Source organism: Pelmatolapia mariae, linkage group LG4 (genome assembly GCF_036321145.2).
Source record: "Pelmatolapia mariae isolate MD_Pm_ZW linkage group LG4, Pm_UMD_F_2, whole genome shotgun sequence".
Lineage (NCBI taxonomy): Eukaryota > Metazoa > Chordata > Actinopteri > Cichliformes > Cichlidae > Pelmatolapia > Pelmatolapia mariae.
In genome coordinates, this window is record NC_086230.1 from 7,372,364 (window position 1) to 7,399,890 (window position 27,527).

General features: G+C 40.6%; 3 protein-coding genes across 3 annotated transcripts; all 3 read left to right on the forward strand.

Annotated features, from left to right (window-relative positions):
• Window positions 1–612: 612 nt before the first annotated feature.
• On the forward strand, window positions 613–13,609 carry aldh16a1 (aldehyde dehydrogenase 16 family, member A1). The gene is made up of 17 exons (XM_063471248.1): window positions 613–861; window positions 2,199–2,298; window positions 2,426–2,552; window positions 2,648–2,805; window positions 2,893–2,970; window positions 3,542–3,729; window positions 4,359–4,517; window positions 4,606–4,764; window positions 4,938–5,094; window positions 5,252–5,327; window positions 5,608–5,713; window positions 6,021–6,154; window positions 6,279–6,452; window positions 7,489–7,693; window positions 7,796–7,981; window positions 9,780–9,905; window positions 10,036–13,609. The coding sequence occupies exons 1-17, from the start codon at window positions 772–774 to the stop codon at window positions 10,207–10,209; spliced, it is 2,397 nt and encodes a 798-aa protein (XP_063327318.1). The 5' UTR covers window positions 613–771; the 3' UTR covers window positions 10,210–13,609.
• A 3,985-nt stretch (window positions 13,610–17,594) lies between these two features.
• On the forward strand, window positions 17,595–19,312 carry LOC134625893 (ferritin, middle subunit-like). Its single transcript, XM_063471249.1, has 4 exons — window positions 17,595–17,907; window positions 18,334–18,480; window positions 18,658–18,783; window positions 18,894–19,312. Exons 1-4 carry the CDS (start codon window positions 17,806–17,808, stop codon window positions 19,047–19,049), a joined length of 531 nt encoding a protein of 176 aa, XP_063327319.1. The 5' UTR covers window positions 17,595–17,805; the 3' UTR covers window positions 19,050–19,312.
• A 6,155-nt stretch (window positions 19,313–25,467) lies between these two features.
• Window positions 25,468–27,177, forward strand: LOC134625895 (ferritin, middle subunit). Its single transcript, XM_063471250.1, has 4 exons — window positions 25,468–25,786; window positions 26,203–26,349; window positions 26,529–26,654; window positions 26,765–27,177. Exons 1-4 carry the CDS (start codon window positions 25,685–25,687, stop codon window positions 26,918–26,920), a joined length of 531 nt encoding a protein of 176 aa, XP_063327320.1. The 5' UTR covers window positions 25,468–25,684; the 3' UTR covers window positions 26,921–27,177.
• Window positions 27,178–27,527: the final 350 nt, after the last annotated feature.

The following is a 27,527-nucleotide window of genomic DNA, read 5'->3' on the forward strand; positions in this document are numbered from 1 at the left end:
AATCCGGTCCTTTTTGTCCACTTAAAATATGTTTACAGAACTATTGTGATATTTTTTGCAATATTTGCTGTCCTCTTGGGCAGATTAACCTTAAAAAACATTTTTAATGCCAACGAGATTTTCTTAACTGGATAAATAAAGGATATATAAAAGTCACTGCCAAAAACTGATTGCAGCTTCTGCCTTGTTACAATAATGTTGTTTGTGGCTCAAGATGACTTGATATCAGTCATGGCGGATACATTTGAAATATGTTTCACATATTATAGACCAACAAGTTATATATCAGTTTTTGGCAAATACCAAAACTCAGTTTTTGGCAGACGATCATTTTTTGGCACAAACACCGGAAATTAGGTTTTATTTTGAAATTATGTCACACGTTTTATTACAATCATTTGTATGAGTTAAAAAAAACTAAAACTAAAAACTGGATTGATTGTGCTTTACGAAGTTAAAAAAGTTATTTGCCTTTTCTCAGTGTCCATACATCCTAGTACAGTCTATCTGCGTTCTGGTGAACTTAGCGCACACAATAGCGGAAGTCGGGAGGAGTGAATCCTCTCGCTCTTACGTATCGATCTACTCGTTTCTGCAGCGCGAGCCCATAGACTGGCAGCTCGGGGAAGCTAGCACGTTTCTTTCAGAGTCGGAGTGACGTTCGAGTTCCCCTTCTGCCAGCTTTCTCTCTTCATATTCTTCCTAACTCCATCCAAGAACGACCAGGCACAGCGACGGCGAGATTTGCTCCCACAGTGGTTTCTTCTTATTATGGCTGTTAGCAGCACCAAGACAGTGTACGAGATTTTCCAAAGCATGGAGTACGGGCCAGCAGCAACTTCTAGCACTGCTACTGCACAGGTACAGATTACGTTCAGATTCCTAATAGGAGACTGCTTTAAAACTAAACTTACTCACTTACTCGCATGCTGTGCTGCGGAGTTAGTGGATACCTATATAGGTTATTGGACTCGTGAAGTTGATTAACTGTTTGCCCAGTGTACCTCACAAGACAAACATGTGACATAACTAGACACATAATTACATTATAATGTGTCGAGGGATTACTGTTCATGTAGATTTTTTTTCTTTTTTCATATGTCCGTATCCCACCATAGTCCGTGAAAAACATTTTTGGGGTTTCCTCTTTTTACGTGAACTTGAAAAGAGTTTAACAGGAACTTCTGCCAAATACCAAATGTAGACATGGGGTCTCTCAATAAAGGTTTACCCCTCGTTCATGATGTCAGGCCTGCTAAAACTAAGTAAAATCAGGGATTGACCTTAGCTGGCTACTACCATCTTCTGTGTACAGTCTATGATTGCTACACGCAATCTGCAAACAGCTCTGTTAAAACAGCTGTGTAAAGGCTTTTGTGGCTCTGTCAGGACATTGAAGGTTTATAAAGAGTATTAAATTACTGGATAAGCACTCAAACCACTAGCATGCTTTAATTTGACAGCCCACATCATGTAGCGCATGAGAGACCATAATACCAGTACCACGACTGAGTTAATACATACTGCTAAAAAATGCCATTGGTGCTTTGCAGAGAGTTGAGCTCTGTACTTTGGTCTTCAGTCTGTAAATAGCTGACACTCTTCACTTTGCCTACCCGCCTTTATCAGTCACTGCCATGTATATTGGTCTCTTCAACCAGTAAAAAGTTTGTTTGGTTTTGGGTGCTGTTCATCTGCAGTCCATAATTTCACGAGTGTTCTAATAACAATGTTAATATGTTGTGGATTTAAAAATTTTAGAGCGCGATAGACTGTAGTTTTCTTATTTTCAAAATAATCCACATCTCTTATATGCAAATGCTTAGATTTGCAAAAACATTAGAAGGGCCTCCCCTTCTTTACCTGTAAGACACCAGATAACAGCTTGTCTGAGATGTTCGGCATCCTCGTCCTCCTCTGTACTCATACAGGCACGGTTTGATAAAAGGGAAGCAAGATTTTTTTGGCTTTAATTCAAGGATTTTCATAAATCTGCAGTAACCTTTTAACAAAATCTAATTACCGTGTACCCATCTGCCAGAATGAAATGCACTGTGGTGGTGGTGGGGTGTAGTTTTGGCTCAGCAGGCAGCTCAGGGTTCTCAAGCAAACACGAAAATTGAATCTGTGTGTGAGTGGAGTGTTGGTCTCTCTGCTCTGGAGCTGATCCTTCCCCTGTTCCCTTTCTTCTTCATCAGGCCTGGCTGGAGCATCATTCCCGTTGTCTGGGTCTCTTCATTGACGGTAAATTTGTCTGTTCAGCAGACGGACGGAGGTGCTCCCTGGCTGATTCTAAAGGTGAGAGCAGCCCAAGTACACAGTTACACAGAAGTTAAAATTTTTCATAACAAGTCAGTGTTTCAGACTTTTTACAAACATCCTACCGATAATGATGGTCACAGTGTTTTGCCTGCCTGCTCTCCAGGAAGTATTGTATGCAGCACAGCATGCGCTGAAGAAGCCGATATTTCCCAGTGTGCCTCCTCTGCTGTTAATGGTTTCAAGTCCTGGAGCAGCCTGAGCTGCAACCAAAGGGCCAAAGTGCTCCTCAGGTCCAACAAACACACCTTCACACACCTCGATGCTTCGTTTTTGAGCCACCAGTTTAACATAAAGATGAATTTCCGTGTGGTCTGTCCTCTAACAGGTTGGTGAGTGTCCTCGGGCAGCACGGCCAGTGTCTCTCAGAGTTATGTGAGCTCTGTGAGGCCTCCTGCTCTACTGCTGCCCTGGTCAGGCTGCTGCAGTTCTACAGCAGCTGGGCGCAGCTCAGAGAGACACTCCTCACCGACTGGACACCTCTGGGTAAGTGAATTCAGCTATCTTTACAAAATGCTCTCAGTCTTTATATTGTGTTGTTTTGTAATTTTGCTTATTTTTTTTATCTTCCAGGTGTGGTGGCAGTGGTGACCTCGAAAGACTGTTCTCTCTATTCTCTTCTACTCAAAGTCCTGCCAGCACTGGCTATGGGTAAAGCACACACACCGATGTTTGTAGCTGAACCCTAATCTGACTCCTAACATCAAATCTGAACACTCAGATATTCTGAACATTTCAAAATATGCTTAATACCTGATTTTAAAAGTGAAATACTGAAATGTCTCAGTTTAAACAGTTGAGATGAAATATGAGTTTATAAGAGAATCATTTGATTTTTATTTACTTTTCCTGCAGCGTCCCAACTTTTTTGGAATTGGTTTTTGTGGTCCGTTGTTAGATCTTAATTACTATCAAATGTATCCAGATCTTTGATATGGGGAAAAAAACATCAAAGCACTTCTCTCATCAACCACCAAAGAGCCCTGCAGCCTGTGGTTATATTCATCTATTCATACTTTAGTTGATTAATAAATTATATGGTTTATTAAATACCAGAAAATTCATCCAAAGGCTAAAGATATGTAGCTTAAGATTAGTCATGAGAGAGAAGCCAATTTTCACGTGTTTGTAATTCGTTATTATCTTAATTATTTAGGTTTTATATCTTTATTTGTGGTGTAAGAGGAGCTGTGAGGTATAAATCAATACTTCTTCCTTCTAGGCAACTCTGTGGTGGTTGTCCCCGGTCAGAGCACGGCCCCTCCAGTACTACTGTTGGCTCAGCTTTTTACAGGAGCAGGACTTCCTGCTGGGGCTCTTAATGTGCTAACAGGAAGTGACATAACACTGGGTGTCAAAGTACCCCAGAACCACAGCATCAGTTACGTCAACTACAGCGGCAACAAGGAGGTGTGTGGGTGTGTGTGTGTGTGTGTGTGTGTTTGTGTGCCATGTTTACATATCTTTGTGGGGACCAAAAATTGGAATGTTACTATACTTGTGGGGACCAACAGCCCTTATGGCAGGGGTAGGGAACTCGAGGGCCGGTGTCCTGCAGGTTTTAGATGTGTCCTTGATCCAACACAGCTGATTTAAATGGCTAGATTACCTCCTCAACATGTTTTGAAGTTCTCCAGAGGCCTGGTAATGAACTAATCATTTGATTCAGGTGTGTTGACCCAGTGTGATATCTAAAACCTGCAGGACACCGGCCCTCGAGGCCTGGAGTTCCCTACCCCTGCCTTATGGGGACAAAATGCCTGTCCCCTCGAGTTTGAAGGCATTTTTGAGACTCTTAATGTGGTTTTAGCATCAGGGTTACTGTTAGGTTATGGTTAGGCTTAGGCAAGGTTTGGATTAGGCATTGATTTTTGATGATTAGGGTTAGGGAAAGCATTATGTCAATTAGATGTCCCCACTAAGATATGAAAACACGACTCTGTGTGTGTTTTTGTGAGAGTGAGTGAAATGGAGTTTCAAATGGTTGAGATCTGAGCTGTGTGTGCGGTTTCTAAGAAAATGTTTCCCTGCTCTTTGAGGACGGGGTGATGCTGTGTAAGGCCACAGCAGGGATGGGAGTTCCTGTGTCGGTGTCACCGTGCGTAGGCTCCACCTGTCCGTTCATCATCTTTGAGTCGGCAGATATTAACAGTGCCGTGGATGAGGTGATGGAGGCCGCCTTCAGGAAGAAGAAAGAGGTATGCTTATAGAGTGACGAGGTAACTCTTATTCCAGCGACACATCCCTGAGCCTGTCTGATGGGACTCTCCTCCCCTCTGCCCGCAGGTCTTCTGGGTGTTGTGTGTGCAGGAGAGTGTGGTGGACAGTGTTGTTGCCCATCTCAGGTTGCAAATGGCCAAGATGAAATGTGTGACCCTGCCCAGTGAGGCAGACAGGGAACGGGTGGATGCTGCCGTGCAGGAAGCTCAGCAGCTGGGAGCCACGGTTAGTAAGAAGACTTTGAGACATCAGGGTTTAAAAATGTTAATGCCAGGAAATGGTTTCAACGAACTTGAAGGTTCCCTTAGATTAGTTTGCTGATGGTGTGTACCACTTTGACTTCATTTTCCTCTGAGTTTACTGCTCATAACTAGCAGTTTTAAATAATCTCTTCTCAGTTGGTTCAGTCCTGTGCTGATCCCACGTCAGGTGCCCAGTATCCTTCCACTGTGCTCTGTGGGGTTGCCCCCTCCTCACCATGTGTGCTTAACCCCTGTCCTGGACCACTGCTGCCCCTCATGACCTTCAGAAGCAACACAGAAGCCGTGACTCTTGGTAAGAAGACCACCTTAATGTGAAAACGTCTCATATATAAGACACCAACGTGAATAAGGTTTCAGGGTTTTTTTTTAAGGTTTCCATTTGCATCATTATCAGAGACCTGGGCATGTGTTGAATAAGGCGCCAGAGTAACATTTTCTGCCCTGTGCAGGGAACCACAGTCCTCACGGTCAGGCAGCATCCATCTGGACTGAAGACCTCACCCTCGCTCTGGAGACAGCTAAGAGGTACATTTGTATTCTCTTCTTTCTGTCCTTCTGTTAATGTTCTGCTAACTGTGTATGTCTGGAACTCTTTTGTTTCCTCTTTCTCCTTCTCTTCGTTTATTTGTTAACTTTTCTTTTTACTTTCATATCCAGTCATTTCTTCACAGCCACCTGTGCTCGGTGTAAAGCGAATACATTGACTTTCATGGTCGGCTTCACATCTCTTCACTGTCCATTTAGTACTAAAATTCATATTTATTTCCTTTTTTAAAATTTATATTTCTTCTTCGTGTCCTCCCAGTTTGTCAGTTGGCTCTGTGTGGGTGAATTCCCACTCCATCTCTGACCCCTGTCTGCCCGTCTCCGGTCACAAAGACAGCGGGACCTGCACCGATGGAGGACAGGAGGTTTGTTTCGATAGTTTGTTGTTTTGACAGGGCGACAGAGCCTGGATCAGTAACACTGCTTGCACATGCTGGTGTAGTTTAATGTTTGAATTCAGTTTCACCTGGGTGTCGTCTCACTGTTCTTAGTTTAGTGTTTTCTGTTAGGCTCATATACCCAAGCAGCACTAATAACCTCTGTCTTTAAATATGGGGTTCTTTTTGGTCTCTATCTTCGTAGACACCAGCTCCTGCAGTGCAAAACATCCCTACTAAACACGCCCACATAAATCACTCACTCGATAATTATATCCCCTCTTTATTCTGTCAGGGTCTGTACCAGTTTCTACGCCCCTCCTCTTCCTCCCCTCGTCTTCCTCGCTCCTCTCCCGTCTCCATGGACTACACACAGTTTGGAACAGAAGCATCCCCACCTATCATTCCTGATGAGTCGGACCCTGCCAGGTATGTTTGTGAAGCATTATAGCTGTGTAAATACCACATTTCTATTTTCTGGTAAATGTTGAAGGAAAAATGTGTTGCACAGCACTAATCACATCATTAAAGACATTTTCTTTCTTTTTTCTAGAGCCCCTCAGTCCCACCTGCAGTTTGTTGCTGGTAAAGCATGTAAATCAGTGTCTGGCTGCAGTGTGGCTGTGCAGTCACCAGGTGGTAGTGGTGGTGTGTTAGCCTACTGCCCAGACGGGAGCCGGAAGGACGTTCGTAATGCTGTGGAGGCTGCTATCAAAGTCCAGCCAGGGTGAGAGCGCAAACTACATGTACGTGTTCACAAACACGTACACGTCATTCAAAAAAACCAAAAACACAACTGATGTTTGTGTACTCGCACAACAGATCAGAACAGAGGTCTCAGAGTTGTTGAGAGTTTATGAAACTGCACAGATATTCCAATATGTAGTCACTATATTACTGGAAAAGCCATCAAGTAATGGTGTAGGTACAAATCATCCCTGTTAGCCAAACGCTTAGGGCTTAGCATTTCTGGATGGTTTCACAGGTTCTTTCAAGTCTTTTCTTAAAAGTGGAGAGGGAGTTCGCCTCCCAGACCCAAACTTGGACCTAGTTCCACAGGAGAAGGGCTGAAAGCTGATTCTACATTGAGAAACTGCCAGTCTGAGAGCAAAGTGCTTTGTTGCTATACTATGGTAATATGAGGATTTTAAGATGCATTGAGATGTTATTATTTAAGACCTTGAGAAGAAGGATTTAAAATTAAATTCTGCATCTAAGAGAGAGCCACTAAAGAAATGTTAATATTTTTAACTTTGAGTCAGACGAGGCTGTTCGACTAGTAGAGTCACAGAGTAGAAATCTGGAGTGTGAACTGAGCAGAGTAGATCCACTTTAATATTGTTTGTTACATTTTTACTCCATATACACAACATGTAGAAGGTGTCCTCTGAGCCTTCTTTGTAGAACATTTTGTTCTTAATCTGCTCTTATCAGTCGGGTTACTGTAGGGCTGGGCTGTGTGTGTTTACCATCAGTCAATGTACAACTTGACTATGGGAACAGATAAAAAGACAAAGTGCAGAGTCATGAACTCGACATAAACTGCTTACAGAGTTTTATTCCACTGAAATCTCACAAACACAAGCTGACTGTGAAGCAGGACATGTGGCCATTACTCATCGGCAGTCTTTAACAGTTTATAGATTTTATCCACAGTAATGAAGTATAACCTGACAAACACATAAATCCCAACAAACGGCATCAGGTTTTTAAAAAAAATATTATTATTGGTGTATTTCTTTGAATGCCTTTGTCTCTTGTAGCTGGATGAAAAAGAGCCCGTCTGCACGTGCCCAGTCACTCTACTCTCTGGCCAAGGGCCTTGAGGCAAAGAGGCGGGACATAGCTGCAGCAATCAACACCCAGACCGGCCTGTCAATGGATGAGGCTGAGAAGGAGGTGGAGCTCAGCATTACCAGGCTCAGCGTTTGGGCCGCTTACTGTGACAAAGTCCAGGGAGGATCACTGGTGAGGCCTTTCATGTTACACAAAGCTGCTAAAGATGCCGAAACATAATAGAAAAGTATTAGCTGAGGCCGTCTGATCTCTCGTTGTTTCCCTCTCCTTCAGCCCATGCCAAACTCTGGCTCCGCTCTCTCCATCCCTGAGGCCCTGGGAGTCATGGGGGTCGTCCTACCTGACAAAAATCCCCTCCTCTCCATGGTAACCGTGCTTGGGGCAACTATTGCCACAGGCAATGCTGTTATTATGGTCCCCAGTCAAAAGTATCCACTGCCTGCCTTGGCATTCATTAAGGTAAGTGTATAAATGTGCTGTGTGGCAAGTGGCAGGGAACATTTAGAAAGAAGTTGCATGTTTCAGTTGGAACACAAAGTCAAACACGCAGAAGTCGGTGGAACAAAAGTAACATGAACTGAAGTAATAGGTTTTTGTTATTCAGAGGCAGCTGACCTGAATATCGTCTTAACTTAGGGGTCAAACTAGTGATTGTACAAGTGAATAGAAATGTCTACACAACCATTTAACTTGCCCAGGTTTGTATGAAATGTCAGTACACTCTGTGGGTCAGAAGGAGAGCTGCTGTCTGAGTCATTCTAGAGGAAAGGCTCGCCACCCTGCAGCCATTTTAAACATGTGCGGGCACTTATGTGAGCACGTCGATTAACTTTAAATTCAGTCGTCAGCATGACATAATCATGCACGTGTAGAAACGCCAGTCAGATGTGATAAGAAGCGCCTTTAAGCAAAAATAATAATAAAGGCTTGCTTTTTTTCCATTTTATTTCCACCACCACGTTTGCTGGTGTTTCTCGTGTACTGCAGCAGATTGCTTACATTGCGTCAGGCCAGGACTCTGCACTCTGTTTACACCCGCAGGAGGTGCACATCCTGGGCAGGGAGCACAGAGTCAAAGAGACCAATTACATGAAAAGAGAACAACTGTCTCTCAGTATGTCACTCTGTGCTGTGATTACAGCCGTTCCCCAACTCTGTGAACAGTCCTCGTAGCCATTGATCAATGGTCACGACAACGAGCATACTAACAATCATGAAGCTGAGCTTGTGGCTCAGCTAATATGTGATTCTAAAGTGGCTGTTGGTGTGATGGTAAATAGTGATCTGTCTAAGTGTTAGCCTCTTAATAACAATTTGAGGATAGGGTGTGCAGGCATAAGGGATCTGAGCCAAGGATAAAGGAGTCTTCATGCGTTGAACACATGAAATGAATTGAACTGTACTGAAATAAATCGTCACCGGATGAGTGTTAAATGTCTGGACCTAGCTGGATGCATCATAGTGCTAAAAGGGCTTTGAGGGTAATCCCTAAATCTGCATAGCTCTGTGTGGCTGAACTTGTCAGGTCACGTCTAACATGTATGCACGTATTTTGTTTTACGTGTTGCAAAGAAGCTCTGAAGACGTTTTTAATCAAAGGTAAAACCTTGGAAATGTACTCAGTGTCTGAAGGAAATAACAGCTGTTTACTCAAATGCAAATAATGTGCAAATTTCAAAAGGTTTTTGAAAAGTCTGCTTATAGTGTTTTTTCAAATGTCTCCAGAGGGATAGTCATGATTGTTTCAGTTATCTACAGTTCCAGATCCTTTGAGTGTTGCATCTCTATTCTGGGTTCCCCCAGAACATGTTTGGTTGGCCTGCTATTGTAAGACATGGTGCCTAAATGTTTTTTGTACAGCCTAAGCAAAAAGAAAAGAAAAAGAAAAAGACAGAGTGAGAGAGAAAAAGACGTAGGTGAGTCGACTATTGGTTAGATAATGCTTCCTAATGGAGAGTTTGAAAGTCTTAAATTGTACCTTAATGTTGCGGGCCTGTTTCTAGCCAGTTTTTCTAAGTTGGTCAGCATTAAAAGTGCTTGGTCAGCTCAGCTTAACCTGCAGTTGATCATGAGGCTGTCAGTGTAAACTTGTGTGCAGATCTGTTTTAATTTAAGATGAAAACTTGACTGTAGACTTGAAGCAAGTCTTTGGTTTTCTCAGTTGAGTTCAGTCAGCTTGACCTGCATTAAAAAGCACTGTGAATCATAAAAACTGGTTGTTATCTTTATTGCACCTTTTCTTTCTCCTCTTTCTCAGGTGCTCCAGTCCTCGGACTTGCCAGCAGGTCTGGTAAACGTTATTACAGGAAGTCGAGACCAGCTGACTGTGGCTCTGGCTAATCACAGTGTCATCAAGGCCATCTGGTACTGGGGCAGTGCTGAGGTGAGGCTAACTCTTTTAGCTAACTCATTTTACATTAAAATGAGTGTAGGATTGAGTTCTTTCTCCCAAATTAGGCCTATCTCATATAATCGCCTACACTCACTTCACTGTTTCTGATTTCCTGTTGCAGGGCTGCCAGTACCTCCAGTACACCTGCACTAGTCCGCTAAAAACCCTGCGCCTGTGTAAGGACCAGGAAGGGAAAGATGGGGAGCTAGACTGGACTCAGTGCCATCCGTCATTCCTGGAAGAAATGTGGAGAAGCGCTGTGCAGTGGAAGAGTGTATGGATTCCTACAGCTTAAAACAGAACGGCAGGAAGAAGGAAAAGAGTTACAGTTTTGATATCATCATGGAGCATTTGACTGTGACCTGAAAAATCAGAAATCATCACAGGTCCGACAGCGACAGAATGGGAGGAGGGATTTTAAAGCAAAAAAACATTAGATGTTAAATTAAATTTTGAGATTATATTAGAAATGGGTGACATAAAGCACTTAATAGACAGACGAGGGATTCAATGCAGGTCACATGTTAACAGTGTTGCTAATATATAAACTGATTTTTGTCGCCAACATGGTTTAAAAATGATAATAAAATGCAAAATGTGGCGATAGATATTCACTGTGATTAAGACGAAAAGTTTTTTCCCTTTTTAACTTTAACACAGAAGTACGTCCATGTGACAGTAAATGTAGAGACCGTAAAAACATTTCATGCATCTTTACTATTTTCATTTAAATGTATGTTGGTTTACTGAAGATTATCGAGCATAGCATTAGCTACCCGTCAGAATAATCAATTCATTATTGAGTTTGTCATTTTGGTTTTTAAATAAATATAAAAATAGAGAAAATCCCACAATGCTAGCCAAAGTAACATCCATTAGAACTACTGCAACATTTTGCTTGTTTAGTCAAAACAATCAATAAACCTGAAGGATAAATTGAAGGTTTATTAACAATAGCTGCTCTTTAGTAATGTTGGATTCTTTTTTTAGTCATAACATGCTATTATGATAATAACGCTGCTGATTTTCTACCTCTGTTATGCGTATTTTAATTAACCCCCACATGTCTGATTGGTGTTTTGTACACATCCATACTTTATTATGCAGATAAAATAAGAGGTCAGGTATCACAAGTTATTTCAAAGTAGGTCATGTTCACATTTCTTTCCACGTTAACGAATAATCCGCGTGAACTGTGACAAACCTCAGGAGAACTTTGGCTCAGATTATTGCGCCGGTGTTGCAGGGTCAGTGGATATTAAATAGATAAAGTTGTGTGTTATGAGCTTGAGTGTGTTCTGTGGGAGCCGTTCCACTTCCTGCTCAGAAATTAAGACAGACAGAAATTAGGTGCAATTCAGAAAAGGTCACAGCAGGGGGCGCTCACAAGGTAGATCTCAGTGATTAGGAGTGAATACAGATAAACATGAACAATATATATATTTTTTATTTTGTTTTTAACAATACAGCAACACTTATGTACTAAAGTTTTTCTTAGAGAAAAGCCAAAAAAATACTTCCAATCTGGTGATGTATGCTGAGTGGTCCTCGAAAAAACCCTCCCTTTGTGGCACCTGTTTCGAAACAGCAACTAAAACACACATTAGATGTGCAGTTTAACCACAACAGAACCTTACATGTATGTATAGGAAGCAGCAGGTATCAGAGGGGTATACTACGGTTTCAACACAGCTAGCCTTTGTCAAGCCAGCGAACACAAACAAAACCTAAAAGCCCAGTTGGAGATAACAGGAACCTCGACGCTGGTTATCAGCTTTCTCCTGTAGTAGCTGCAAATCCAGCTACGTGAATAAGATTAGGCAGCAGATTTGAATGAAGTATAAAAAAATTTGTTCATTTTTTTGCAGTTTGAACTTCTGTAGCTTTACAGCTGGCCTTCATTCAGTCGGTTTAATAAAGTCTGGCTTAACAATTGGCACATATCATGCAGTTAATCTGTATTGTACTTAAAACATGCTGTAAAGAAAGGATCCAGAGAAAATGTTTTACTTCAGGATCATTCTAAACCAAAGCACCATGTTGTCTTCAGCATAGGTTACCATGGTGATTTAGTAGAAAGAGAGCAACTTTTGTGACACAGAAAACTCTGACTTTAAGCTCAACATAGCTGACTAAGGATTTAATCTAGCTTCGTAGCACACCACTCGGGTGGCTCCTGCACACTTCATGCCTGTAAATGTTCTGTGGAGCTATGATGTTTTTTTTTACTTAGAGGGTTTACTACAAATCAAATGTGCAGAGCCCTTCTACTTAAAATATAATGATATTTTCCAAAGAAAAGTGTCTACCCAAAATTTAAATTTTTGGACTGCATCTGGAGTGCCAGGTATTAAAAAAAAACAAAAACTGAACTCCAGAGAGTGTCAGTGTTTGGTAAAACTGCTTTATTCTCAAGCTAGCTGCCAGAACTACTCAAGCAGCTACAGTTTGTGTGATTTGCCCCGGTGTCAGAATATCAAGCATTTAGCTGAAGTTTGCACTCCTGGAGCTTCTAAAGAATTATGGTCTGCATCTTGGTGCTAATTATGCTGTTCGCATCTGAGCAATCAAATCACACCAAAGGGAGTCCAGTTTAACTGGACTGAAAAGAGTCCAGTTGGGGGGGAAATATCTCAGTTGGGGGGGAACTATGCATACTTTGCAACTTGAAGCCGTGTCAGCCTTACAGATCTGTCAGTGACTCAGCAAAAAACCCCAAAAAGCAACAGTTATCCAGTACATGGATCCAACTACACAAACTTCCTGTGTCATGTGTCTTTTGCTGTACATTAATACTGTAATTTGTAGCCATGAAAGGTCAAATCTGACTCTGTAGTGCAAAAACATTCCAAGTGACATTTCATTTGTTTCCAAATTCACATTGTGAAATAAAACCAATAAACAAACAAATGTCAAGTGTTTCTGTTTAAAAACTAATATTTAAAGAAAAAGATTGTCTGGAAATGTATATTTATTTTTTCAGTTTCTTTTTCCCATGACTCACAAATACATTAGCTTTTATAGCTTTTAATGTTTTTCTCTTGAAAGTTATATTTCTACAATTGTCTGTGCTATTGCAGAATTCTTCTGTAGATTTCAATTTAGGATTCTTTGAAAGCTATTTTTCTCTGCTACACGTATTGCATCATTTAACACTTCTTAAATGAATAAATCCGGACTAGTGATTTGATAAGTGTCTCTTAAATTATTTTATGCATAGCATAGGTTAAAGAAATATAAATGTACTTCCCTGCATTATTTATTTTTTATAAGAAAACAGCAACCCCGCCACTGCACATTGTAAACATCATATGATATACTGGCTCATATGTTTGATTGTGGCACTGTGACTGTGATCCTGGTTCTACTGGAGGTCTCTTCCTGTTAAAAGGGAGTTCTTTCTTTCCACTGTATCCAAGTGCTTACCCATAGTCTGATTGTTAGAGTTTTCTCTCTTATTGTAGTGTTTTTCCTTTATAAAAGTGCCTCGAGGCAACCGTTGTGAGTTGGTGATATACACTCAACCCCCTTTTGTCTCCAGAACATCTTTACTTCTTCATGGCATAGATTGAACAAGGTGCAGGAAACAAGCCTCAGACATTTTGGCCCATGTGACATGATAGGTTTGTCAGCTGCACATCCATGATGCTAGTCTCCCATTCCTCCATATCCTAAAGGTGCTCTACTGGATTGATATTGAGTACAGTGAACTCACTGTCATGCTCAAGAAACCAGTTTGCGATGACCTGAGCTTTGTGAAATAGTTTGTTATCCTGCTGGATGCATACATCAAAAAATTATAGCTTCAGTTTCCTGTTGTTAGCTGACAGGAGTGACACCTGGTGTGGTCTTCTGCTGCTGTAGCTCAAGGGTTGACATGTTGGGTGTTCTGAGATATTATCCTGCAAGTGATTATTTGAGTTACTGTTGCCCTACTATCAGCTTCAAGCAGTTTGACTTTTCTCATCTGACCTCTGACACCAACATGGCATTTTAATCCAGAGAACTGCAGCTCACTGTATATCATCTCTTTTTTTATAAACCTTGGTTGGCTTTAGGAATACTCGGACCAGCCAGTCTGACACCAACAGCCATGCCACATTCAGAGTCATTTAAATCACATTTTCTGATCCCCAGTTTGAACATCAGCAAGCCATCTTCACAATGTCTACATGCCTAAATGAGTTGAACAAATGTACCTAACAAACATGTCTGTGAAAGTATGAATAAAATACAATTCTTTTAGTTAATTACTACTAGTTCACACAGAAAATTGGTCAAAAACATAGTTTCGGTAACTCAAGTACACTTTTGGTTCCTTCTTTCACACTTTCTGTTCCTTGTTAGTTTTTCCAAACCGGTCCCATCCAGCAGAGCACTGAGGTAAACTTGCAATGAGATGTGATCACGAGGTGTCCTCCCTCTCACGGCCCCTGTGACAAAAAAAGCAGAACAGAGAAAAAGGAAGACGGGTGCTGACGGCTGCAGAATGCTGACTCACAGCGATGACATCGCACAACGCTCAGCTGAACCTGATAGTACAACCCGGACTCATCGTCTTACACGAGAGTGCACAAAATAAAGATGGCAAACCTGCTGTCTGAACTGCTCTGTCATTTTTGTTAAGTATGAGAGTGTGGAAAACAAAGTAAGTGTAGCCACCTGATGACGAGTGCTTATGTGTTATTGCAGGTGTTGGCGAAGTATAGTCAACACAGGACAGCTTACAGTGCTTTTTAATACAATGATAAGTGTGTAGTGACTGTGGATCTGTCTTTAGCTCGTCCTTCCTTACCTTGAGCTCTGTGGTGTCCTCCATTTTCACAGAACACTAACTTATGTGATTGTTGTCTCTATACTGTGAAAGCCTTTTATTAACAATCATTTTTATTGTAGGACGAAATTTAGTTATAAGACTTGAGTGAAATAAAAGCCATGTGAACACAAAGCTATCTATCGGGCTGGCATTAAATACATTTTCCAAACTTTGAGGAACTTGTATTTGATTTTTTTCATTTTATGGAACTTTCTATGTCTACTTCCTTATATCTTAATATGACACGGGAACTGGTGTCTTTACTTAGGTCATTATTTATTTAACAGTTTTATAACTTTTCAGATTGCAGTTTTCTTACCTTTGCTGCGTACCAAAAACTACAAATTTCTCCACTGATTTTGAATACTCTGACAAAATTAACAAGTTTAGTTTTTCCGAATCCATTTTCCTTTATCTCGAAATATATGTAGAGGTGTTTTAAGGTTTTTTTTTTCTGAGCTCATGGGAAATGCCTCTTATTAGTACATGGTCCTGATTGGACAGTGACGCTACTGACAAATCTTATAGAATATGACGCTTTGCTGTGCCCATCAGCAAATAAAACAGTTAAAACAGCTCCACCTTAAACGTCTACAGGTATATAATGCATCATATGTAACACTTGTAGCTCTGGCGCTATGGAAAAACAAGTGTTGCTTCTCTGACTGAGGAATGTGTTATGTAATGATGTCTCTAGCTCTTGCAACTATGCTAAAAATGTAATGTGGCTTTATTTTGAACATGTTAAAATTACACAACAACAACAACAACAAAAAAAGCACAAACAAACAAAAGGAAACATAAGGAAAAGTAATAATAATAATAACAACATTTTCAAAACGAAGTAGGAAAAAGGATACGCTTATTTAATCCCACGCATATTTCCACTAAGTCATAACTAATAATCATCAGTGTGATTTATGGCCTGTCCTACAATAAATCCTTCCTTAGAATTTGTTACATGCATTTGGTTTTATAATTACAATATCGTGCCAAGAGAGATATTTACAGATGAATATACACATGTGCAAACACATATATACTGTGTAAATAGCGAGTAACAAAAACGTATCTCCTTCTTGTACCTTGAAAAAAAACAACATATTTTTGTACCACTATTTAAAATGTGTCAAACTAATAAGATGTAACCTTTGCAATATCATTGATGTGTTTGAGAGAGGTATTGTTTACTCTCGGTACATTACGTGTCAGCTAAAATCACACACTACAGCAAATCATAAGGAGAACTAAACCTGTTCTGAGACATTTTAGAGACCAGCAGTGTTGGCCTACGTGACTGCCACTGTGTGTGAAATGACATGTTCAGCCAAAAGGCTTACATATGTTCTCCTTAGTGTGCAGGAAGGTATCAATTACTCTAAGACAAGCAGAGATGGTGGAATTTATTTACTGGGAAAGAAAGAGTAGATCAGTAGGCTTTCTCTATCATTTCAACTGCTTAAAAGCAAGTCTAGTGATGTTCTTTCATTCATTTTATTATTAGAAAATGAAGTTGAAAGGGTGCAGCAAAGAAAATGCAGGCTCCGTCCTCGTGCTGAGAACACGTGATTACCAGCACACCTGTTCAGACTGGCAGGTCTCTCGGGCACAGTGGAAAAGTACTGGCTCACACCGCTGTAGGTGAATTGTAAGTTGATGAGCATGAAAGTCATGTTGTCTTGTAGTGCTTGACTTGATGTAAAGACAAAGTCAAGTTAAAGATAAACGTACAGAAGAGATATTTATGATTTCATGAAGATGAATATTAAAGCTTACTGTATGTGTTTTGGGTTTTCTATTAAAACATATCATGAGTGAATTTACTCCTACATGTACTTTACATAGAAAGGATTAAGTATGTGACATTGTGTTACACTTATACCTCAGCTGCAGTGAGACTATTCAAGGACAAGTTTAATCTAACACGATACATGTATACATGTCTTAGTTTTAGTTTTGTTTTACCCAGCAGTAGTAATGTTTCAGCCTGGGAGGTTCTACTATTGCTGGTAATGTCTGCCAACAGTGCTGTGGTGTTGAGCAATGCAATAAAAAACACCATTATCAGCAGTTTTTGGATGTCATGTGTTACATTTATGGCGTAACTCTGTCTCAGTTTATGCTGCTTTTATGTAATCATTAACTAGCCTACAATAATATGCAAAAGTGTTCGTCTTTTGTACTTGTTGGTTAAAACAAATGCCCGTCTAAACATGTTGTTTTTGGAATTTTTCATTGATTCAACAAAAGAAGTGGGAACACAGTATGTGTTTTATTGACAGGCTGCAAGTAATAAAGCGCCTAAAGATGCAATTTAAAAAAGTTTTCTGTTATATATAGACACAATTGGGTCAACCTTTGGGTTTTGTGCCTTTTTGGCTTGAATGTTTCAAAGATCAGTCTTAAGTCCCTTTATTAAACAAGCAAAAAACACTTCTTTAAAAACTTGTCCAGATAAAAACTTTAAAAGCCCTTCAGAACGCCCGGGGAATTATTGAGGTCTGGCTACTTGAAAAAGACATATCAGGTTTGGCTCAAGACTTTTGCACAGCATTGTACGTACTAAACAAAGAAGCGATTTTACACGTTTTGAGATTAATCGTTACATATTTTATATATGTTGGTTGTTTCCTGTTGAACTACGGAAAATGCTTTGTCATTGCACGTGACTATCTCCCAGCAGGTCACATTAAACATTAAAGTTAATGCGGAGTTTTCTACGAATCAGAAGGAGAAAAAAAAATGCAACTTCATCCTGTGAGTCTCAGTTGGTACAGACACCCCGGCTCAGTGATTGGTGGAAACACACGTCATCTCTGTCACGAGCTCCTCCGTGGAGTATAAATACAGGGACCCGCGAGTGTGCCGTTTCATACCAGGGGAGGAATCTTTGAGGAGTTCTTGCTTCAACAGTGTTTGAACGGAACTTCTTGTCTTCTTCTTACTTTACATTTCAGCTACTCTGCACTTCGGAAGCAAAAACCTTTTCTACTTGAACACTACAGATAAAGTCGACGTAAAGCTTTATTTTTGTACCGTTTTTGTTAATAAAAAGCACAAGAAACGCCAGCCGAAATGGAGTCCCAAGTGCGTCAGAACTACCACCGCGACTGCGAGGCCGCCATCAACCGGATGGTGAACATGGAGCTGTTTGCGTCTTACACCTACACTTCTATGGTGAGAACAATTTATGTGATACTAATGTTTATATTAACCTTAATAAGAACCTTAACTCTCAAGCTATATTAGCTTAATGCTAGACAAAGAGAACAGGGAATGCAGTCGTTAAATGTAAAGTCGGGTATGTTGTTAATTTCAGTAATGCATGATTTCAGTCGCAGCTCGTTTGTTGGTTGTTTATCACAGATGGGCAGGTTTCCAGATGCGGAGTGTATTTTCACCCCAAACACATCACTGAAAAACCCAAATGCTGCGTCATGCTTAGTTTGGCTTTTCTTTAGTCTCGAATTCAGCAGTTATCTCGGTCTGAACCGGCTAAACTATTGGTGATGAATCATGTCTGGCTCCATAACTATTTGTCACGATGCTTTATTTGCAGAATAATTGGTGCTGTGTACTAATAACCTGTGTCTGATTTGTCAGGCCTTCTACTTTGACCGTGATGATGTGGCCCTGCCAGGCTTCTCCCACTTCTTCAAGGAGAACAGCCATGAGGAGAGGGAGCACGCTGACAAGCTGCTGTCCTTCCAGAACAAGAGAGGAGGTCGCATCTTACTCCAGGACATCAAGGTGTGTACAAACTGAATTAGTCCTGCTGTGACATACCTGACTGTGTCTAACACAGAAACTGGGATTAATGAGCAGTGTTATGACACTTGTTCTCTTCCTGTTGTTGCATTAGTGTGTAATGTGTACACAAAGCTTAAAACAAGTGTTCAGTCTTTAACAGAATTGTTTGTTATGCAGAAACCAGAGCGTGACGAGTGGGGCAGCGGGCTGGAGGCCATGCAGTGTGCTCTGCAGCTGGAGAAGAATGTCAACCAGGCTCTGCTGGACCTGCACAAGCTGGCTTCTCAGCATAATGACCCTCATGTAAGTGGGAGTATGAGGGAAGGGTTTGGGGTTAAAGACTGAACTAGTTCATGCTGTGCATGTTTGACAAATCATCAAATGTTAACTGTAATTTGTGTTTGTTTTCCCAGCTGTGTGACTTCCTGGAGAGCCACTACCTGGATGAGCAGGTGAAGTCCATCAAGAAGCTGGGTGACCACATCACTAACCTCACCCGCATGGATGCCCACAACAACAAGATGGCAGAGTACCTGTTTGACAAGCACACTCTGGGTGACAAGAGCTAAATGCTGAGACCTAGAAGTGAGCCTGGAGTTGACATGTTAACAACACAGGCTTTGAAGTAAACTCACTTCTGCTCCAGCTGTTTCACTGAGAATGATTTCTTTCCTGACTTTAAAGCTGGCATCAGTTCTTGTATGTTGTGGTGTTTTTGTGTGAAATGTCACATGGCGAGATGGATGTTATCAGGGTATGGCTCTGCTTCTAAGCTGTCTGACATTTGGAAATGTTTCTGATCTGTTAATCTGAATAAACATTTTGAGCTGGATCTTTGGTCTGTCTGCATCTGTGACTCGCTCATCATGACTCATTTTATTATAGTTTAGATCAACTGCTCTGACAGTTTTATGCCTATTCAACATACAATTAATGTATTCAAGTATACTTCTTCAGTTCAATGGCTTCAGAAGGAATTTGGTGTCAGATAGGCTGGTCCAACTATTTCAGAAACTGCTACAGGATTTCTCTACCCTGCCAGAAAGTGTTAAGAGGAAACAATCCTTTGAGGTCATTGAACAAAAATGCCTTTTTCATGCCAGAAGTCAGAATACCTGGATTGCTTCAGGTTCTTTAATCCTTTGTGGGATATAATTTAATTATAGCTTCAACACTGACAGGAACCACACATGCAAAACTATTTTAATTACTAATAAAGTTAAATATATAAAAACAGCCAAATAAACTTGCAAATATGCTGACAAGTGGACATGTGGCCCAATACCTTGCTAAATGGGTTTTCTTTTCATTTGATTTAAATCTGTGTGTTTGGGTTGTGCATATGGCTTTTTGACGTACCATGGCCATCCACTATAAAAGCTCTGTAATGCACATTGAAATCAATTCCTGGTTGTGCAGTATTTTAATTCAGCTACATATGAATGAAATTAAATGTTCATTTATGTAAACAAAGTTAAAAAGGCATTAAAAGTGTTTTAGATTACAGCATGCCTAAACTGTATTTACCCTGTGCCTTATTTTGAAATTACAAAACAATGTGAACGTTTTCCAAAATGTTACATCTGCACGCAAACTACATTTAAATATGTCTGAATTTCTCTGTCCGTTTTGCAATGTATGAGAATGCTGAAAATAAAGCAACTGTAGCCACTCGATGGCTAACGAAGGACAGTTCTAGGCCCCCTCCTCTTTTCTTTATATCTGCTTCCTTTTGGTTCCATACTGAGAAAGCACGCATTGCATTTCACTTTTGTGCTGATGACTGTAAGATCTATGTCCCTCTAAAGAAAAAAGGCACATATTCCATACAGCCATTACTTCAGTGTCTTGATGACATTATTAAAGCTTAATAACTCTTAACTTTTTCAGATTTAATGACTAGAAAACTGAGGTGATGGTTTTTGGTTTTTGACCTCCAACGTGTATTTAGATACCTTGGCCCAGTATAATAAGCCAACTGTCACAAACCTGGGGCTGAAAGTGGACTCTGAACGTGACAGTCAGATTAAGGCAGCTGTAAAATCAAGCTTCTTTCAGCTCAGGCAGCTGTCACAGCAGCACTTTGAGACAGTGATCCACGCCTTTGTTAGCACTCAGCTGGATTACTGTAATGCACTTTATATAGGGATCAGTGATTCATACATTACTCATTTACAGAGGGTGCAAAATGCTGCAGCTCATCTTTTATCTGGCACTCAAAAGTTTGAGTACATTTCCCCTATTTCAGCTTCACTTCACTGGCTGCCCATTCATTTTAGGATTCATTTTAAAATTCTTTTATTTGCTTTTAAAGCCCTCCATGGCCTTGCCCCATCTTATCTCTCTGAGCTGCTACAGCCTTATACACCCACCTGCTCTCTCAAGTCAGCTGATCAGCTGCTCCTGAATGTACCCAGGACTGAGCGTAAACCTCGAGGAGATCGTGCTTTTCCTGTAGCAGCTCCAAAACTGTGAACGATCTGCCTTTAGAAATAAGACAGGCCTCTTCTCTGCCTGTTTTTAAATCACTCCGGAAAACCCATCTCTTCACCCTGGCCTTTAACTCCTTGTGAGATATTGGTTTTTAGTTTTATTTTAGTTGTTTTAGTTGATTCTATTCTGTTGTAATTTTTTTATGTATTCTGTGTTTTATTTTTACTGTTTTGTTGTATTCTATTGTTCTTAACTTATTTACTGTACAGCACTTTGGTCTTGTGCTGGGTATTTTATAGTGCTTTATAAATAAAGATGGATTGGACATCTTATAGTTATTAGTTCAGTGTTGACAGTAAATTGACTCTGGATCTCTGGATCTGTCTTTAGCTTGTCCTTTCTTATCTTGACCTCTGTGGTGTCCTCCATTTTCACAGAATACTAAGCTATGAGATTGTTGTCTATACTGTGATAACGTTTTACTAACATTAACAAATCCTCATGCAGGATGACAACATGTAGTTATAAGACCTGAGTGAAAAAAAAAGCTGTCTCATGTGGAAACAGAGGTTTCTGTTGGGTTGGCAGTGTTGGAACATACAATGAAAAAAAAAACAGAAACAGAAAAACCCATAATGAACACAAGGCAATAATTTTGAGTACATTAATGGTTTATTTATAATTAATCACTGAGGAAATGTGCAGAAAGTTCATACCCAGCATTTTACAAATTTACTTATGAATTAAATTACATTGAAAATTGACATGTAATTAAGTTTACTTTTAGTGTACTTATGTATCTTTTCCAAACATGGAAGCACGTGTACTTTATTTTTTATTTAATTTATAGTACTTTATACTTCTACTTAAGTACATTATAGTACTGTATTTAGTTAACTGTTTTATAACTTTTCAGCTTACTATTTTCTTACCCCTGCTGTCTAATGAAAACCAGATTTTTCTACTTGTGATTATTTAAAATTTTCTGATGAAATTACTTGATTTGTGTTTTTCTTTATAGAATGAACATTTCCCTTTTCTTAAAACATATAAAGATTTTTAAAGTTTTTTTCTGAGCTCATGGAAAACACCTCTTATAGTTATCCGATCCTGACTGGACAGTAGCGCTACAAACTGGATGAATATGATGACTATGATGTATCGCTGTTGGTCAAACTGCCCATTATTAAATAAAATAGTTAAAAACACTTTTAAAAGAAGGTCCACTTAAGACATAAAATGCAACATACACATAATGCAGCAGTAATAATATCTCAGAAACGTCACATCATAGCTCTGACACTTTCAGTTCATTCTGTGATATTTTTAGTACAACTGATTTCTATGGAAAACAAGTGCTGCTTCCTTGATTGAGGAATGTGTTACATAGTGATATTATCTGGTTTCAAACTCTTGCAGCTATGCTAAAAAATTGTTGGAATATCTTTGGTGTGTTTTAGAACGAACCTGTTCTGAGACATATTTTAAAGATGAGTCTTGTTGGTCTGCATGACTCCCTTTACTTAGACTTAGTTCCTCCTGCGCCAGATGGCACATTGGGCGGCAAGGGATCGTCAATGAGCTCGGTTTGCAGCCACATCTTCAGCCTCGTCCCTTGAAAGATCGACCGCTTTCAGGTCCTCAATGAATGACCGTCTCCACGTCTGTTTTGGTCGTCCGCAGACATGGAGACGGTCATTCATTGAGGACCTAAAAGCATGACTCCCATTGTGTGTGAAATGCCATGTTAAGCCAAAAGGCTTACATATTAATGTGCATAAAGATAATAATTAGTCTAAGATGAGTATGCCTTCTTGAGTGAGATGGTGATTGGCTGGTACAGAAACAAGAGGAAAAAAGAACTCAAATTAGAAGTTCTTGAGTTCCTGGTACAGATCAAGTTAAGTAAGTAAATCCAGGGGTAGGGCAGCACGGTGTCACGATGGCTGCCTCAAAGCAAGAAGGTCCTGAGTTCAATTCTGACATCAGGCCAGGGTCTTTCTGTGTGGAGTTTGCATGTTGTCCCCGTGTTTGCGTGGGTTCTGTCCGGGTTCCCCCCACAGTCCAAAGACATGTAGTTAGCGGGGATAGGTTCGTTGGAAACTCTAAATTGAATGCGAGTGTGAATGGTTGTCTGTGTCTATGTGTTAGCCCTGCGACAGATTAGCGACCTGTCCAGGGTGTAGCCTGCCTCTTGGGACACCTGGGATAGGCTCTGAAAAAGCCTATCCTAGGCGACCCTGAAAAAGGATAAGCAGAAGAGAATGGATGAATTAAGTATCTGAGATTGTAGCACACTTGAATAATCTTCAAATGTGTGTTACATACCTCTGCTGCGATGATATTCTTGAAGGTTTCATTGAAAAAGCTACTTTTACATAAATAGGCTGATATAAATTCTCTATATATATTTCTTAGGTTTTTTTTCACTCAGCAGTAGTAATGCTTCAGCCTGAGAAATTCCTGTCAACAGCACTGTGGTGTTGAGCAATGCAATAAAAAAACACTTTGGTTGTAAGCACCATTATCAGCAGTTTTTGGATGTCATGTGTTACATCAGCTGAATCAGCTTCAGTTTGTGCAGGTTTTATGTACTAGGCCAGCGTTAACTCAAATAATCTAACTTTTATACAGCACAGTAAAGTCCTGAATATACCGTCCTGAGGCACCTGTCCTTTATATTTCCCCACAAAAAAGGACGTTCAAAGATGTACTGGAACATCTGCATACATACATGAAAATCTAGTTTTCACATTTTTACCGAGCTTTAAAGTCAATATTTTGGTATGAAAACCTTTATCCTACATATTCTATATACCACAGTCTGAACTCTCGTAGACAGCATTCTTGTCATTTCTTTATGTAGTTTTTAGGAATAGCTCTCCAGGCTTCTTAAAGGACGTGCAAAGCTCTTCTTTGTTGGCCTCTTTTTGTTCTGTACTCTTACACTGCTTCAGTAATGTTAAGGTCGAGCTCTGGGGAGGTCAGTCCATGGCTAAGAGTGATCATAATTCTATCACTTTGGCAAGCTCTCCAAAACCACTGGGTAAGGGACTCAGGGTCTCAGTTCCCTAGATGTTCACTGGTGTCGGTGTGGTGGGTCTGCCCCTGTGGAAATTCACCACCAGCTCCTGGTTTTCCCGTGTTGAACTGGAGATGGTTCTGCTGGCACTAGTCCACAAACTCCTGAGTCCACTGTCTGTATTCTGAGTCATCCTCACTTGTAATAAGGTCAACTATGGCAAAGTCATCAGGAAACTTTTGCAGATGACAGTCTAGGTTGTTAACTGTCTGCAGTGTAGAGAGTGAACAGGAATAGTGCCAGCACAGTTCTTTATAGGGCCCCTGTACTGAAGACCAGCCTGTCAGAGACACAGCCTTGCATCCTCACATACTGTGGGTAGCCAGTGAGGTAGTCCAATATCTATTGGGACAGGTAGTGGTCCACCCCTGACTGCTTGTCCCTCACAAGTCCAGGTTGTGACTAACTTCAGGCCTGGAGAAACTAGAGAAAGAACATTAGCCTAACAGTGCTTCCAGGCTTCTTCAGGTAGGACGATCTCGGTGCAGGAGGTAGATGATGACATCATCCACCCCAATGCTAGACTGATAGGCTTTTGCAGTGGATTCAATGAAGACCTAACCGGGGCTGAAGATGCTTCAGTACTAGCCTGTCGAGGGTCTTCTTCAGATGTGAGGTCAGTGCTACTAGCTTGTAGTTGCTGAGGTATTTTGGATGTGTTATCTGTGGTAATGGTACCACACAGGTACTGAGTAAGAGCTGCTTAAAAAGGCAGCCTAGTAACGTGGTGCCGGAAGATAGATGTTGATGGGGGAGAAAAGTCATATTTTATGTCTGTTAATCTGTGTTATCTTCAGGACTGCTGGTAGATTCAACTAAAGAAATTGAAATAAATTATGTCCTTTGTTACACACTGCTAGTAACAAAGTGCCTAAAGCTATATTTTAAAATAGGTTCTTTGCTAAGTTCTCTGTTATGTGTAGACACGACTGATTCATCACTTGAGTTTTGTTCCTTTTTTATGCATGAATCATTCGCAGGAATGAAAATGAGTGAAAAAGCCACCAATCTCCATATTAAAACTTAGAGCTTAAAAGCCCTTGAAAAGGCTAGGGAAGTATTGCTATTTAAAAATTAGCGGAAGGTCTGGCACATTGGAAGCAAGGTTTGGAATAAACATTTTAAACAGTATTAAACAAATACATTCATATCGTACCATGTGCGTGTGCATACCGGCTCTCATGTCCATCAGGACGTCTACAAGTATTTTGAGAAAATCTTTACATATTTTACCCATGTTGCTTGTTACCTGTTGAAATATGAAAATGCTTTGTCATTGCACCTGAATATCTGCCAGCAGGTCACATTAAACATTAAACTTGATGATGAGATTTCTACGAATCGGGAGGAGAAAAAAAATGCAACTTCATCATGTGTCACAGTTGGTACAGACACCCCGGCTCAGTGATTGGTGGAAACATACATCATATCTGTCGCGAGCTCCTCCGTGGAGTATAAATACAGGGACCCGCGAGTGTGCCGTTTCATACCAGGGGAGAAATCTTTGAGGAGTTCTTGCTTCAACAGTGTTTGAACGGAACTTCTTGTCTTCGTCCCGCTTTACATTTCAGCTACTCTGCACTTCGGAAGCAAAAACCTTTTCTACTTGAACACTACAGATAAAGTCAACGTAAAGCTATATTTTTGTACCGTTTTTGTTAATAAAAAGCACAAGAAACGCCAGCCGAAATGGAGTCCCAAGTGCGTCAGAACTACCACCGCGACTGCGAGGCCGCCGTTAACCGGATGGTGAACATGGAGCTGTTTGCGTCTTACACCTACACTTCTATGGTGAGAGCAATTTATGTTATACTGATGTCTATAATAACCTTAATCTCAAGGTATATTAGCTGAATGCTAGACAAAGAGAACAGGGAATGCATTCGTTAAATGTTACGTCAGGTATGTTGTTGCTAAATTCAGTAGTTCATGATTTCAGTCGCAGCTCGTTTGTTGGTTGTTTATCACAGATGGGCAGGTTGCCAGATGCGGAGTGTATTTTCACCCCAAACACATCACTGAAAAACCCAAATGCTGCGTCATGCTTAATTTGGCTTTTCTTTAGTCTCGAATTCAGCAGTTATCTCGGTCTAAACCGGCTAAACTATTGGTGATGAATCATGTCTGGCTTCATAACTGTTTGTCACGATGCTTTATTTGCAGAATAATTGGTGCTGTGTACTAATAACCTGTGTCTGATTTGTCAGGCCTTCTACTTTGACCGTGATGATGTGGCCCTGCCAGGCTTCTCCCACTTCTTCAAGGAGAACAGCCATGAGGAGAGGGAGCACGCTGACAAGCTGCTGTCCTTCCAGAACAAGAGAGGAGGTCGCATTTTACTCCAGGACATCAAGGTGTGTACAAACTGAACTAATCCTGCTGTGACATACCTGACTGTGTCTAACACAGAAACTGGGATTAATGAGCAGTGTTATGACACTTGTTCTCTTCCTGTTGTTGCATTAGTGTGTAATGTGTACACAAAGCTTAAAACAAGTGTTCAGTCTGTAACAGAATTGTGTTTGTTGTGCAGAAACCAGAGCGTGACGAGTGGGGCAGCGGGCTGGAGGCCATGCAGTGTGCTCTGCAGCTGGAGAAGAATGTCAACCAGGCTCTGCTGGACCTGCACAAGCTGGCTTCTCAGCATAATGACCCTCATGTAAGTGGGAGTATGAGGGAAGGGTTTGGGGTTAAAGACTGAACTAGTTCATGCTGTGTATGTTTGACAAATCATCAAATGTTAACTGTAATTTGTGTTTGTTTTCCCAGCTGTGTGACTTCCTGGAGAGCCACTACCTGGATGAGCAGGTGAAGTCCATCAAGAAGCTGGGTGACCACATCACTAACCTCACCCGCATGGATGCCCACAAAAACAAGATGGCAGAGTACCTGTTTGACAAGCACACTCTGGGTGACAAGAGCTAAATGCTGAGACCTAGAAGTGAGCCTGGAGTCAAAATGTTAACACAGGCTTTGAAGTAAACTCACTTCTGCTCCAGCTGTTTCACTGAGAATGATTTCTTTCCTGACTTTAAAGCTGGCATCAGTTCTTGTATGTTGTGGTGTTTTTGTGTGAAATGTCACATGGAGAGATGGATGTTATCAGGGTATGGCTCTGCTTCTAAGCTGTCTGACATGTTTCTGATCTGTTAATCTGAATAAACATTTTGAGCTGGATCTTTGGTCTGTCTGCATCTGTGACTCATTTTACTGATTAGTTCAAGCAGTCGGTCTAAAAACTAAATCACAACTTCATTACTGACTTTGTCAGATTAAAGATGATCTCAGGTCTGTCAGTTAATATTTCTACTTATTGGCACCAAATAGAAACGAGGCCATATCAGATGTAAATGTTACTGGATTTGCAGGACATCGCTATGGCAGCTTCAACAAGCACCACACATCTGAAACGGCAAAAGTATATTACTTCATGTTAAGATCTAAATATAACAGCCAATAACTAACATGAAAATATGGAATCAAGTGGACATGTGATCTAATGTTTTACTATGATGAATCTTTGGTGGGTGTT